Below are 16,166 nucleotides of genomic sequence, written 5' to 3'. Positions count from 1 at the left end.
CATATTGTGTTGCATCTGGTGATGTGACAGAGATACATGTTGGTGTTGTCCCAGTGTGAACCAATAAAGTCACTTTAACCATGTTTCTATGCATTCTGCTAATGTGGGTTGCTTCTGCATCATTACCACAAGTTGCTTCCCGTATCATATTGAATATCGTATCAGCTCAATGTGAAGCACCTCTTACACTCACCCCATCACAGTGTCTGGCTTTAAACTCAAATGCTTTTTATCAGTAGTCTAATATTGTCTTAAGTCTGGAGTGATATGTAGGACCCATAATATATTTCTAGATTCCGAAATCAATATCAGTTCTTGAAACTTTGTGTTATACATTCAATCTAACATGCCACTATGCACAGGGGATGTTGTGAGGGACCGTAAGGACTCTGCCTAGTCCGCTACTCCCAGCATCCTCTGCACACACTGTCAAGTTAGGCCGTGTGTACTGCAAGGACATTTTGTGGGATGTTTGATGTCTGCCTTCAAGTGTCTACTAGTTCAGGTTTTTCCAGCACTTCCATGACACTCTAGCATGAAGCAAACAAACCTGTGACCACATGACACTCTAGCATGAAGCAAACAAACCTGTGACCACTTATACTTCTCTTCCTAGTATTATGTTCAATATCTCCTAGTACTTCTAAATTGGGATCAGTGCCATACACTTGAGCAATATTCTGGAACTGCTCATTTGAGTGTTATACATAAATTCTCCTTTGTAGAGTGACTGTATTTTCCCAGAATCCTACAGTGAACCTAAGTCTGGAAATGGCTTCAACTCTGACTGAACCATTTCACATCCCCACAAGTTGTTACACCCAGGTATTTACATGAACTGACTAATTACAATAGTGGCTCACTGATATCTTAGTTGCAAGATGCTATGTTCATGAGTTTTGTGAAGGGCACAATTTTGCATTTCTGAACATTTAAAGGAAGTTGGCAATGTTTACAGCAGTTTGAAATTTTCTCAAGATCCGACTAAATATCTGTGCAGATTTTCACAGATAAAGGGAACTGCATCATCTGCAAAAAGTCTATGATTACAATCAATATTGCAAAGTTATTAATACACAACAGGAACAGCTCACACTCCAACACAATAAAAATTTCATTCAGTATCCCATATTATCATAAGAGTGATAGCCATAAAATTTAAGAAAGTAACGTTCCATAATGAATACTTTGTTTCTTCACAGGTACACATCTGCAATACCGGTATGCACTGAAATCCCTGTTGAAATGTATTCAAACAACAGACCAAGAAAAGTGTGTAGTTAATTGCCACAGACACTTCTAGCATTGTCAAAAATATCTCTCTTTGTGATGAATTGGAAGTCACAAGAGAAATGAAAGCCTGGTGCCCAAAAACTAGTGTGTCGCAATCGAGATGAGAGCAGTTGAGAGATGGATCAGTTTCTGACATAACACCCATTCAAAAATATTGCCGAACCAAGGCAGCAACAGAAATGTTGCAGCTGTCTCAGGTTAATTCAACTGACTTCTTTAGCTACATGGACAAGTGTGGGGTGTATCACTTTGACCTTGAGACAAAGGAGTAAAGCAATCTCCTAATGAGGTTATGGAAGGTTGCCAATAAAGCTGTCACAGCTGTCCAAGTATGTGCCCTGGTTTATTCTTCACAGATCACAGTCAAAACTTGCTGCTTCTTTGGACTACCACTCTCTGTATTCTAGTGACATGGCATAAGTTCTTCCTTTTTCCTTGAATGAAGAAACCGTCCTAGGAAAGACAATTCCAGAATGATGGCAAAGTTATTTTTGAAGTTGAATGTCACCTGAACAGCCAAAATTCAGAATTCTATAACTAAGGTTTCTACCAAGTCATCCATCGTTGGAACAAAGTGTCACACTAGGAAAGACAATTCTGGAATGATGGAAAGCTGAATGTTTCCTGAACAGCCAGACAGACAGACTTCTGTAACTAAGGACTTTGCCAAGCCATCCATCATTGGGAGACAGTGTCACACTGAAAGGTGAAGGTGTAGAGAAGGACTACCGGTAACACCCATCTCCAAGTCTCGTGGTCTCAGCTTGATGTTTTCAGGGTGATAATTAACCCTTGTGCTGCTACAGCCGTATTCTCTGCAGTCTGTGCTGAGTGTGGCTTTGTTGTGGCTGTACTGCTCGTCAAATGCTGCTACATGTGCTTATGAGACAACATTTCGACCACTGTGAGATACGTATTACATGATCTTAAGAAAATTATTCACTGAAAAAAACTGATTTTTGCGCAGCTTGGTCTGATATCTTTGCTCCATAAAAGACTAAATTTCTTTTTGTTACTTATCATACTTACTGTACTGCTTCAAATTAAGTAAAACACTGAAAAAATTTTAAAGAGTTTTCAGAGGTAAAAGCACTTTGCTTATGATTGATATTAGTTCACACACTGCAGTGTATGAAAAATGTAGGTTAGATATTGAAATTTTATTTAAAATTAAGAGGAGAACAATATTTCATTTTATCTCAAGTTACTGATATTTGTATCTGACAGACAGCCAAATGTGGTACACCCATTTCCATATCTGTGGATCAGGAATTATGTGGTCGTAACAGTAGTCATATTTCATAAAAAGTTCAAGAAAATGAAATCCGGCTTTATGCAGATGATAGCAGCCAGAGATGCACATGTGTAGTATGATGAATACTCAAAACGTTTTTATTCTCTGAGCACAGCACCGAGAAGTTGGCAGCTCAAGACACATACAGAAGTCAATGGCACTGTATGAAGACCCAAGTGTCAAGTGTATACAAGTCCACAGCAGCTAGGGAATAGAAGAGCAGGACGTTTATATATGTCCACAGCAGCAATGGGGTTAAGACTCTGTCACTACATCTCATACTTTAATTAACAATTGTTTATGCAGTACTTAGTTTGCATATCTTTGTCATGGTTCATAAATGTATAATTTTTATATAAAAAAACAAGATAGGTAACATTTTTCTATGATTTTTTAAATAAGTGATGACTATGTTTTTAGAGATATTGTGTTACATGGGGTCACAAAATGTCTTGCATATTCCATGAGTGAGGTTCTGTGAAGGGGTATTATAATGTACCAAGATTCAGGCTAATTAGAAAACCACTTTTAGATTTGAACTTTTGGTACCATTTTAGTTCTGAAATGCATGATATATGGTTTTTGAGGAAGCAGTCAATACATTGGAGCATATTCAACAAACAATATTTTTCTTATTTGTTTGTATTTAACAAGAACTTTTCTCATAAAGTTGGTCAACATATCAATTTCATTTTAAGAGAGAAAAATATGATTGGGAATATAAATTTGTAGATAAAAGTGTTCTAAATACAACATAACATCATTAAATTTGTTCAAACACAGTACATCAAGTAAACCATGACAGAAATCAAGAAAGACAGCAATTACTTGATTGCCTTGATCCAAAGCTTTCAGTATGTCATTTGAGAAAAGTGTGAGTTGGGTTTCACATGACTGATGTTTTTGAAATTCAATCTGGTTGGCATTGAGGCGGTAATTCTGTTCCAGATGCCTCATTGTATTTGAGCTCTGAATATTTTCTAAGATTCTACAACAAATAATGGATGGTAGTTTTGTGGATCACTTCTACTATCATTCTTGTAGATAGGTATGACCTGTGTCTTTTTCCAAGAACTGGGCATGGTTTTTGTTCAATGAATGTATGATAGATTGTAGTTAGAAGAGGGGGGTTAACTCAGCCAAAAATTCAGTACAGAATCTGAGACGGATTCCATTGGGCCTGGATCTTTGTTCAGCTTTAATGATTCCAGCTGTTTCTCAACACCACTGACACTAATACTTATTTCATTCACATTTACAGTGGTATGAAGATTAAATTGCACTGAGAACAGAATCAAACTGAGGTGATACCCATTTGTAATGGAGCACCTGAAAATGGCGTTCAGTATTTTTGCTTCCACTTTACTATCATCAATTTCAGTAGCATTCTCATTCATGAAAAGTCTGGACATTAGCTTTGGTTTCACTGCCATCCTTCACATAAGTCCAGAATTTCTTTGAGTTTCGTGAGGAGTCTTTCAGTACGATTCTTCTACAATATTCCCTGATGCTTCACGTATTGCCCTCCTGACAGCCAAAAGCATTTCATTCAGTGCACCTATACCTATAGCCCTATTAGACATTTATTTTGTAGTAGTCTCTGTTTCTCTATAGTGACAATATACTGTGGAGGGTCCTTACAATCAAGAATTGTTTGACTAGTTACATACCAATCCAGTGCATCGTAAACCATTCTTTTAAACTTGAGCCACAGTTCTTACATATGCTCCTGTCCAGAAATAAACATTTCAAGTTCTTCATTGAGATATGATACTAATGCCTCTTTATCTAGTTTCCTACAGATATAACTCTTTCTACTTCTCTTAACTGCCCTTTGTCCTTTTGACAGTAACTGTTGCGCTAACTGCCTAATGTTCATTGATACCATTTTCAAACATCTTTTTGTTGCTGTTATATCCAGTATATGTCTATCTTCCCAACTATTTCTTTTAGATAGTTTTCAGAGAAGGCTTTTGGTAATGTTTTGCAGGATGTATTGTCACATTTGACACACAACACTACAGTTGTTCCAATTGACTGTGGAATGATTAAAGTCTCCTCTGAAGATTGTGAAACATTAATACTAGTGAAATAAGGATTTTTCTTCTAAATTCTTTCGTTACATATGGAAAGAGGGGGGGGAGGGGGGGGGGGGATGTGAGTCTGATGACACATAGAAATATCCAATTATTATAAGTTTATGTCCACCACTGTTACTGAGTCTCATCCTAACAATCTTGCATTTCTATAATGCTCAATTTCAGTTTTTTGTCTGCTGTGACAAATACACCATCTCCGTTTCCTAGTAGCCTATATTTTCAATATACTCTCAAATTTGCTGCACAAATCTCACTGCTATCAACTTCAGGTTGTAACAGCTTCATTGATACCACTTTCAAACATCTCTAGTGTTATGTGAGCTGGACTGCTTCTTAAATGTGCTACAAAATGTGTCACATTGTTGTGAAAGTTTTGGCAGATTATTTTTAAGATTTTACCACTTGTGCCTGTGAGGGCACTGACTTGGATCTTACACTGAAATCTCAGGGTCTCCTACATTTATCATTATCTGAACTGGATGAGAACTGACTAACCTAAAAATGCCTGCACAGTTTCAGTGAAAGAAAATCTCAAACTTGTTGGCTATGACGATACATCCTTGAGTTCTTCTTGGTCCCTGCCTCCCTTGTACGAGGCCTTCAACCCTTTCCGACAGAATTTTTCTACTCATTGCTTCTCCCCAACTCTATTTTATAACTAATGGAAATGTGTAGGACATTGTCTGACATCGGAGCTATAGCAGTAAATCATAATGATGTACATACTCCATCAGTGGATCTGAAAGTGTTAATTCTACCACTGATATGCCACTCATAGCCAAGTGCAACAACAATGATCATTCGCAAACCCTGTCAACCACATTGGCATTCACCCGTTCGGCTTCATTCTGATCAGCTCGTATAGCCCCATCTCCTTTTGTCTGCAGGAAAGTTTATTTCTAGATGGCACAGGGATTCCCCTAGCAGAGAGGTCATGAACACTATGCACGATTCAAAAATCAACTTATGATTCATTCAGAAATCAACTTAGAATTTGTTCGCAAATGTTCAAAAACCAACAGGGATGCATTTCAAAATAATATGAACAATCGATAGACCAACATGAGCTGCTGGGTGCTTTGTGAAACAAGGTCTTTTTCCTCAAGAATATGAATTTGGTGCTCCCCCCCCCCCTCCCCCGTTAGATTAGGCCTGTTGCCCATGCATGAATCTGGCAGCTTAGACATGACAGTAAAATTTTTCCAGGTAGCATCTGGCTGCTTCCTGCTATTACTTATACAGCTAACTGCCACATTTCTGTAGCCAGAAGTGGGAGAAGATACTACTCATACACAACTCGACAGTGCATGCACATGAGCTCGCTCACAACTGCTCAAATGAATCTAATGTAAGCAGTTGTGATGTCATGCTCATCGGAGGCAATTTGTTGTTATGAAGAATTGCATCGTCTTCCTAAAGCCTTTGACACATTTTGCTGTTGGCAGGCGCTTGTATGAGAACTGTGTTTTGTTGTTGAATATGGCACACTTCCTTGGAAACTTACGTTTTTTGTCCGTTGATGTTTTATTGCTGCAGTATTATTCTGCAGTAGCGAGGGACAGTAATGTCCTTTGTTACAGTATTGGTTCTTACCAGTGAAAGTTACAAAAATTTAACTTAATAACTAGAACAATGAACAACTCCCAGAATTCTAAAAAATTCCTGGGTTTTTTCCGGTTTCTCCCAGATAAGAAAATTCCCAGGTTTTCCCAGATCTCCCGGCTGTCCCGGGATGCATACACCCTATTAAGATATGGCTCTTGGGTTCACCACCAGAATACGTTCTGTAAACCCCACAATACATCTTCAATGCATCTGCTCATCACCAACAGGTGGTGTCTTCTGGTTACTGATGACAAGAAGCAACTGCCAATGTCTGCAGGGCAATGGTCCTCTAATAGAGGTCTTCCTTGAAAGTCATATACGCGAGACTGAATTGTTATGGTTATAATAGAGGGAAACATTCCACTTAGGAAATATATATCTAAAAACAAAGATGATGTGACTTACCAAATGAAAGTGCTGGCAGGTCGACAGACACACAAACAAACACAAACATACACACAAAATTCAAGCTTTCGCAACAAACTGTTGCCTCATCAGGAAAGATGGAAGGACAGGGAAAAGACGAAAGGATGTGGGTTTTAAGGGAGAGGGTAAGGAGTCATTCCAATCCCGGGAGCGGAAAGACTTACCTTAGGGGGAAAAAAGGACGGGTATACACTCGCACACACACACATATCCATCCACACATATACAGACACAAGCAGATATATTTAAAGACAAAGAGTTTGGGCAGAGATGTCAGTCGAGGCAGAAGTGCAGAGGCAAAGATGTTGAATGACAGGTGAGGTATGAGTGGCGGCAACTTGAAATTAGCGGAGATTGAGGCCTGGTGGATAACGGGAAGAGAGGATATATTGAAGAGCAAGTTCCCATCTCCGGAGTTCGGATAGGTTGGTGTTAGTGGGAAGTATCCAGATAACCCGGACGGTGTAACACTGTGCCAAGATGTGCTGGCCGTGCACCAAGGCATGTTTAGCCACAGGGTGATCCTCATTACCAACAAACACTGTCTGCCTGTGTCAATTCATGCGAATGGACAGTTTGTTGCTGGTCATTCCCACATAGAATGCGTCACAGTGTAGGCAGGTCAGTTGGTAGATCACGTGGGTGCTTTCACACGTGGCTCTGCCTTTGATCGTGTACACCTTCCGGGTTACAGGACTGGAGTAGGTGGTGGTGGGAGGGTGCATGGGACAGGTTTTACACCGGGGGCGGTTACAAGGGTAGGAGCCAGAGGGTAGGGAAGGTGGTTTGGGGATTTCATAGGGATGAACTAAGAGGTTACGAAGGTTAGGTGGACGGCGGAAAGACACTCTTGGTGGAGTGGGGAGGATTTCATGAAGGATGGATCTCATTTCAGGGCAGGATTTGAGGAAGTCGTGTCCCTGCTGGAGAGCCACATTCAGAATCTGATCCAGTCCCGGAAACTATCCTGTCACAAGTGGGGCACTTTTGGGGCTCTTCTGTGGGAGGTTCTGGGTTTGAGAGGATGAGGAAGTGGCTCTGGTTATTTGCTTCTGTACCAGGTTGGGAGGGTAGTTGCGGCATGCAAAAGCTGTTGTCAGGTTGTTGGTGTAATGCTTCGGGATTCCGGACTGGAGCAGATTCGTTTGCCACGAAGACCTAGGCTGTAGGGAAGGGACCGTTTTATGTGGAATGGGTGGCAGCTGTCATAATGGAGGTACTGTTGCTTGTTGGTGGGTTTGATGGGGACGGACGTGTGAAGCTGGCCATTGGACAGGTGGAGGTCAACATCAAGGAAAGTGGCATGGGATTTGGAGTAGGACCAGGTGACTCTGATGGAACCAAAGGAGTTGAGATTGGAGAGGAAATTCTGGAGTTCTTCTTCACTGTGAGTCCAGATCATGAAGATGTCATCAATAAATCTGTACCAAACTTTGGGTTGGCAGGCCTGGGTAACCAAGAAGGCTTCCTCTAAGCGACCCATGAATAGGTTGGCGTACAAAGGGGCCATCCTGGTACCCATGGCTGTTCTCTTTAATTGTTGGTATGTCTGGCCTTCAAAAGTGAAGAAGTTGTGAGTCAGGATGAAGCTGGCTAAGGTAATGAGGAATGAGGTTTTAGGTAGGATGGCAGGTGATCGGCGTGAAAGGAAGTGCTCCATCGCAGCGAAGCCCTGGATGTGCGGGATATTTGTGTATAAGGAAGTGGCATCAATGGTTACAAGGATGGTTTCTGGGGGTAACGGACCCGTCAACTCCTATCCTTAATAAAAGTCCTCAATCTTTCCTCTCCCACATCCACACCGGCTATTCAGAGCATCCTCCTACAGGCCAACCGCAAATTAGAACAGCACGCCACCCTTCACCTCAAAAAACTATCCAATCTCCTGGTTTCCCACCTCCGGAAAGGCAACTCTATCACCCTTCACAACCTTTCCAGCAAACCTCAAACACCTCTCATTGCACACAAACCCAGTCTCTCCCATCTACTCAGTCTCCCACTTCCAGCTCCACTCCCTCCAAAACCTCAAAATTCCAAGCAACACAATCTGGCACCACAACACCCTAATTCAGTAGTTAACCTTTCCTCCAAACCTCTCTCCCAATCCGAAACCTCTGTCCTATCCAAAGGCCTCACCTTCAGCCCCACTCCCAGATTCAACCAAACAGCCCTCGTCCAAGATTTACTGTCCTACACTCGTACTCTCTGCTGGAAGTATCACTTTGCCACGAAGAAAAATGATCCTAATCCTACCCCTAATGATCCAACTCCCCAAGACACTATCCAAATTGAACCCTGCCTGGAACAGTTCCGTCCTCCGTCACAGCGGGACCCCACCTCCTCTTCCTCAAAATCACCCTCTCCAAACCTTCCAGGAATTTCTGACTTCCAGCCTTGCCTCTCAATCCTTCTTAAAAAACCTTAATCATACTCCCAACATCACCACTGCTGAAGCCCAGGCTATCCGTGATCTGAAGGCTGACCAGTCCCATCATCATTCTTCCGGCAGACAAGGGTTCCACGACCGTGGTACTTGATCGTCGGGAGTATGTGGCTGAGAGACTGCGTCAGCTTTCAGACAACACCACATACAAAGTTTGCCAAGGTAATCCCATTCCTGATGTCCAGGCAGAGCTTCAAGGAATCCTCAGAACCTTAGGCCCCCTACAAAACCTTTCACCTGACTCCATCAACCTCCTGACCCCACCGACACCCCCGCACCCCTACCTTCTACCTTCTTCCTAAAATTCACAAACCCAATCATCCCGGCCGCCCCATTGTAGCTGGTTACCAAGCCCCCACAGAACGTATCTCTGCCTACGTAGATCAACACCCTCAACCCATTACGTGCAGTCTCCATCCTTCATCAAAGACACAAACCACTTTCTCGAACGCCTGGGATCCCTACCCACCCGTTACCCCCAGAAACCATCCTTGTAACCATTGATGCCACTTACTTATACACAAATATCCCGCACGTCCAGGCCTCGCTGCAATGGAGCACTTCCTTTCACGCCGATCACCTGCCACCCTACCTAAAACCTCTTTCCTCATTACCTTAGCCAGCTTCATCCTGACCCACAACTTCTTCACTTTTGAAGGCCAGACATACCAACAATTAAAGGGAACAGCCATGGGTACCCAGGATGGCCCCTTCGTACGCCAACCTATTCGTGGGTCGCTTAGAGGAAGCCTTCTTGGTTACCCAGGCCTGCCAACCCAAAGTTTGGTACAGATTTATTGAAGACATCTTCATGATCTGGACTCACAGTGAAGAAGAACTCCAGAATTTCCTCTCCAACCTCAACTCCTTTGGTTCCATCAGAGTCACCTGGTCCTACTCCAAATCCCATGCCACTTTCCTTGATGTTGACCTCCACCTGTCCAATGGCCAGCTTCACACGTCCGTCCCCATCAAACCCACCAACAAGCAACAGTACCTCCATTATGACAGCTGCCACCCATTCCACATAAAACGGTCCCTTCCCTACAGCCTAGGTCTTCGTGGCAAACGAATCTGCTCCAGTCCGGAATCCCTGAAGCATTACACCAACAACCTGACAACAGCTTTCGCATCCCGCAACTATCCTCCCAATCTGGTACAGAAGCAAATAACCAGAGCCACTTCCTCATCCTCTCAAACCCAGAACCTCCCACAGAAGAACCACAAAAGTGCCCCACTTGTGACAGGATACTTTCCGGGACTGAATCAGATTCTGAATGTGGCTCTCCAGCAGGGATACGACTTCCTCAAATGCTGCCCTGAAATGAGATCCATCCTTCATGAAATCCTCCCCTCTCCACCAAGAGTGTCTTTCCGCCATCCATCTAACCTTCGTAACCTCTTAGTTCATCCCTATGAAATCCCCAAACCACCTTCCCTACCCTCTGGCTGCTACCCTTGTAACCGCCCCCGGTGTAAAACCTGTCCCATGCACCCTCCCACCACCACCTACTCCAGTCCTGTAACCCGGAAGGTGTACACGATCAAAGGCAGAGCCACGTGTGAAAGCACCCACGTGATCTACCAACTGACCTGCCTACACTGTGACGCATTCTATGTGGGAATGACCAGCAACAAACTGTCCATTCACATGAATGGGACACAGGCAGACAGTGTTTGTTGGTAATGAGGATCACCCTGTGGCTAAACATGCCTTGGTGCACGGCCAGCACATCTTGGCACAGTGTTACACCATCAGGGGTATCTGGATACTTCCCACTAACACCAACCTATCCGAACTCCGGAGATGGGAACTTGCTCTTGAATATATCCTCTCTTCCCGTTATCCACCAGGCCTCAATCTCCGCTAATTTCAAGTTGCCGCCACTCATACCTCACCCGTCATTCAACAACATCTTTGCCTCTGCACTTCTGCCTCGACTGACATCTCTGCCCAAAACTCTTTGTCTTTAAATATGTCTGCTTGTGTCTGTATATGTGTGGATGGATATGTGTGTGTGTGCGAGTGTATACCCGTCCTTTTTTTCCCCCTAAGGTAAGTCTTTCCGCTCCCAGGATTGGAATGACTCCTTACCCTCTCCCTTAAAACCCACATCCTTTCGTCTTTTCCCTGTCCTTCCCTCTTTCCTGATGAGGCAACAGTTTGTTGCGAAAGCTTGAATTTTGTGTGTATGTTTGTGTTTGTTTGTGTGTCTGTCGACCTGCCAGCACTTTCATTTGGTAAGTCACATCATCTTTGTTTTTAGATATAGACTGAATTGTTCGTCATACATGTGAGACTGAGTTGTATGCAGATGAGAGGATGGTAGTGTGTTCAGCGCCTTCTACTGAGAACCAAGCTGCCGCCTTATGTGCACGCACCAGGCTACTGGTGCTGCTGCCAAGTGCCACTGTGGCCAGAAGCCAAATCAGATAGATAGATAGTCGTTCCAATACATTGTGGTGTAAATGTCATCAGAAATTCTTGTTTTCCTCTACATCTAAAGGTGGCAGGGTTCCAGGCTGTACTTAACTGGAATGCTGACTCCATATTTATTACCGTATCTACCATGATAATAAGTACTGCCTCCTTTACCATACACACCCAGAAAGATAAAACTGAGGAAATAGAGTTTGGCCTTTTGTGCATCACGCAGTGTCCTGTGGTAATGGAATGCTTAGCTGTTCTAGATTTATCAGTTTGGCCCAGACAAGTCTGTCAGAAAACTGTACTTAAGTGTCAACGTTCACCCTGCCGGCTATCAGCACTGGACATAATGTGTGCTCTGTGAATCAGTGTGTGCAGCACGCCATCACTGAGGACACGAAAATTTTGTGAAAATGATTAAAAAAAAATAATGCAAAACTGGCAGGTTTTAGCAAAATAACATAAAATCGGTGATTTTTACGAAATATCATGGAATCTGACATTTCCCCATATACGTTGAATGTAAATCTGAGGACTACAGTTTACTAATATTCATAACCGATAGTTATTGAACACTGAAATTGCATTTTCTTTCTCAAGGATAAGGTTCCTTTATAATCATAAAATGACACTTCATTTCCCACATAATGAACTATGATGTGATGCCAAAAATAGCACCAAAACAGACAAAAAACAAACAAAATTGGCAAAAAGTAACATGGAAATTGACAAAAACCAGTGAATCTGGCAATAAACTTACCGAATTTGAAAAAATAACATCAAATTTACCAAAGAGTAACATCAAATTTTGGAAAAAGTAACACCAAATTTGACAAAAAGTAACACAAAATTTGACAAAAATAGCTGCAAATTTGGCAAAGAATAACACTATTTGTCAAAAATAACTCCAATATTCACAAAAAAATAACTCCATCTTTGGTGAAAAATAAGACTAAACTCAACAAAAAAAATAACACCAAGATTGACAAAAAAAATAGCACTGAAATTGAGAAAAAAATCTAAATTGGAGAAAAGTAATACTGAAATTGGAAAAAATAACACGGAAAAAGAAAAAATTAAAACCAAAATAGACATAATAAAGTAACACAGAATTTGGCAGCTAAACGGTGCTGAATGTGACAAAAATAGCACCAAATCTGGCAAATATAATACTGAATTTGATAAAAAATAACACCAAATTTGGCAAAAGATAGCACCAAACTTTGCCAGAAAATAAATCGATTTCTTCCTGTCCCTAACAATCACAGTATGCTTCATGGTGATAACTTGTAGCCCACAAATATAAGTTAGTGTGAGTAGACCTGCAGTACATGTGGTGTAATTTGTCCCTTTTCCCCATCCTCAAATAATCGAAGAGTCCTCTACAGACATATCAGGTGTGCCGTTCACCCCCAGAAAAACTAAGCAATTTTTTAGGTCCTGACAAAGACTATCTCAGCTTCAGGAAACAGGCTGTATCTGAGGTTCGTTGTGAGTGTTGAATTACATACATCAGTCATGCATGTTGTACAGTGCAAGACTGATGTGAGAAACACCAATGTCATACACATCTGTGTGAACTGTATAAATTGGCAATAGCGAAGTACTACCTTGGTGTAGGACACCACATGATTTATGAGAAGAAAAAGACTATATCCTCAGTTTACACTTTCTGGGCCTGTCTGATAAAGGAGGCGATACATATTCACACAGTTAATTATCTACTAAAGGACTCAGGATTTCAAGTAAGTGCAGCCAAGGAACCATGAACTAGCTGTCAGATATAAAGAAAAACAAGAATATCTGAAATTTGTTACACCATTACATAATGAAAAATTTACCTAGCTACGAATTTTGGTTTGGCTCCTGGCCACAGTGACACTCAGCAGCAGCACCAGTAACCTGGTGTACACATGGAAGGCCACAGATCAATTCCCAGTAGTGGGCTCTGAACATGCTACTGTCATAAGTCTGTCAGCAATTGAAACACACATGTTCGACTTCAAATGAGATCTCCACAACAAGACCAAGAGATCACTGTAGTGCACACACTGGCAGTTGCTACTTGTCAACAGTAACCAGCGGATACCACCTGACAACACTGAGTAGGTACTAAGAAGAATCATTGTGGAATTTACAAAATATGATAAAGCAGAAAACTTGGAGAGACGTATGTTGAATTGTGAACATCAGAAAATATATATATATATATATATATATATATATATATATATATATATATATAAAAAACAAAGATGATGTGACTTACCGAACGAAAGCGTTGGCAGGTCGAAAGACACACAAACAAACACAAACACACACACAAAATTCAAGCTTTCGCAACAAACTGTTGCCTCATCAGGAAAGAGGGAAGGAGAGGGAAAGACGAAAGGATGTGGAAAAAGAATACCACAACTTTAGGAATTTAAAACTCTGCAACGACAAAAGGCAGAGCTAAGCACTATCTGTCGGCGAATTAGGGAGCTATAAAGTTTCATTTAGTTGTACATTTGTTCGCTTGAGGCGCTGTTGACTAGGCGTCAGCGTCAGTTGATGCTAAGATGGCGACCGCTCAACAGAAAGCTTTTTTGTGTTATTGAGTACGGCAGAAGTGAATCGACGACAGTTGTTCAGCGTGCATTTCAAACGAAGTATGGTGTTAAACCTCCTGATAGGTGGTGTATTAAACGTTGGTATAAACAGTTTACAGAGAATGGGTGTTTGTGCAAACGGAAAAGTTCTGGACGGCCGAGCAGCCCGTGACAGATCACTTCATCACTGGCCTCCAAGAAGCCCTGATCTTACCCCCTGCAATTTTTCTTATGGGGGTATGTTAAGGATATGGTGTTTCGGCCACCTCTCCCAGCCACCATTGATGATTTGAAACGAGAAATAACAGCAACTATCCAAACTGTTACGCCTAATATGCTACAGAGAGTGTGGAACGGGTTGGAGTATCGGGTTGATATTGCTCGAGTGTCTGGAGGGGGCCATATTGAACATCTCTGAACTTGTTTTTGAGTGAAAAAAAAACACCTTTTTAAATACTCTTTGTAATGATGTATAACAGAAGGTTATATTATGCTTCTTTCATTAAATACACATTTTTAAAGTTGTGGTATTCTTTTTGAATCACCCTGTATATTTTTCCCGCTTGAATTTTGTGTGTATGTTTGTGTTTGTTTGTGTGTCTGTCGACCTGCCAGCACTTTCATTTGATAATGAATGGGAAAACCAAGTTCCCTGGGTATGTACAAAGGGAACCTCTGGCTCTACAAAAGCTAAAAACCAAACCAAAAGTATACCTTACTTGCAACTCCCTTATTCTGAATGCATGCTGTTGCAATGTGGCTCCATGGTAAATACTACAGTGTATGAGTAATCTCTATTAGCATTGCACATGGCAAATTTGTCTGTAAATTCTTCTACGTCATGCAGTTTTTAATTTTCAGTAATAACAAAGTAGATACATAACTGTGAAACATACTTAAGTATATGAACATTATTTACATCATTTGATTGATATTGGCTGCAACATTTTGAAATCAGCAAGTAATCTGAGCATTACAGGAGACACAAATTTGAACTTTTTCTAAACATAGAATAGAATATGGGAAGTACATATGTCCCGTAACAATTTTTTTTTCCATTAATTGCAGTTACCAATTAATATAACCTATAGCAATAACAGTTTAAAATGATATCTCTGTACAACTGTACTGCTAAATCTGGGTAGAATGCAAACAATGGAACAAGTAAAGACTATCACCTATAGTATGAGTGAGTACATTGAGCAGTAGATATGCACATTAGTATAAAAAATTAAACAGTCTCACTATACTTACAAACTTGTGCTCTTCTTTAGGTACACACAAAAACACAAACACACATAGACAAACACAAAGTAGGGAGGTGGGAGGAGAAGACTACATTGTCTCTGGCAACCAATAAATCTAACACCTCCACCCCATGGTGAACAGTCCCTCTACTCATTTACTTCTCTGTGCAATGTGTAATGAATGAATGAATGAATGAATGCGTCCAATATCAAATTCATAACACATTCAGAAAATTAGTCAAACTGAAGTCACATCAGTTACCCACAATCACAGATGTTACAGGAAGCATGGCATGCTGGTTATTACAAAAATAACAATCCTTCTTAAATTTGTAGCTATTATTCCTGGATACACTACTTAAGTTATCATTCTCAGACAAAGTTGTCCAACAGCACTTGTCAATTAACTGCCATTACTACTTACACTTATGAAAAAATGGAAAATGGTACAAATTGTAAGCAAAATACCTGTCTTCCCTTTCCTTTCAAAATTTCAGCTTTAAGTTTTTCAGCCAAAGCATTCCTTTCACTCTGGACTTGTGCAAGTTCCTCTTCAAAGTTAGTTTTCTGGCTTTCTTTCAGGGAGTCCCTCTCCTGGAGCAGAGCCTTCATCTCTTGCAGAACCTCTGTCACAGTGTCATTGTGAGACTGCCTTTTTTTCTCCAGAGACTGCATAAGTGAATGGCCTGCCAATATTAACTGTGGCTAGTAATAAAGATATGAAATAACTGAAGTATTTT

At 41.2% G+C, this 16,166-nt stretch overlaps 1 protein-coding gene across 1 annotated transcript in view; it reads right to left on the bottom strand.

Moving 5' to 3' along the window:
* LOC124777936 (intracellular protein transport protein USO1-like) overlaps positions 1–16,166 on the bottom strand; it is a 198,312-nt gene that overhangs the window by 72,902 nt on the left and 109,244 nt on the right. The window contains exon 9 of the mRNA XM_047253491.1: positions 15,895–16,112. Within this exon, the coding sequence (XP_047109447.1) occupies positions 15,895–16,112 (218 nt within the window). The remainder of the gene's footprint in view (positions 1–15,894; positions 16,113–16,166) is intronic.

This window comes from Schistocerca piceifrons, chromosome 1 (assembly GCF_021461385.2).
Source record: "Schistocerca piceifrons isolate TAMUIC-IGC-003096 chromosome 1, iqSchPice1.1, whole genome shotgun sequence".
Classification (NCBI taxonomy): Eukaryota; Metazoa; Arthropoda; class Insecta; order Orthoptera; family Acrididae; genus Schistocerca; species Schistocerca piceifrons.
The sequence above is the reverse complement of the archived record's forward strand: the minus strand, read 5'-3'. Positions and strand labels throughout refer to the sequence as shown.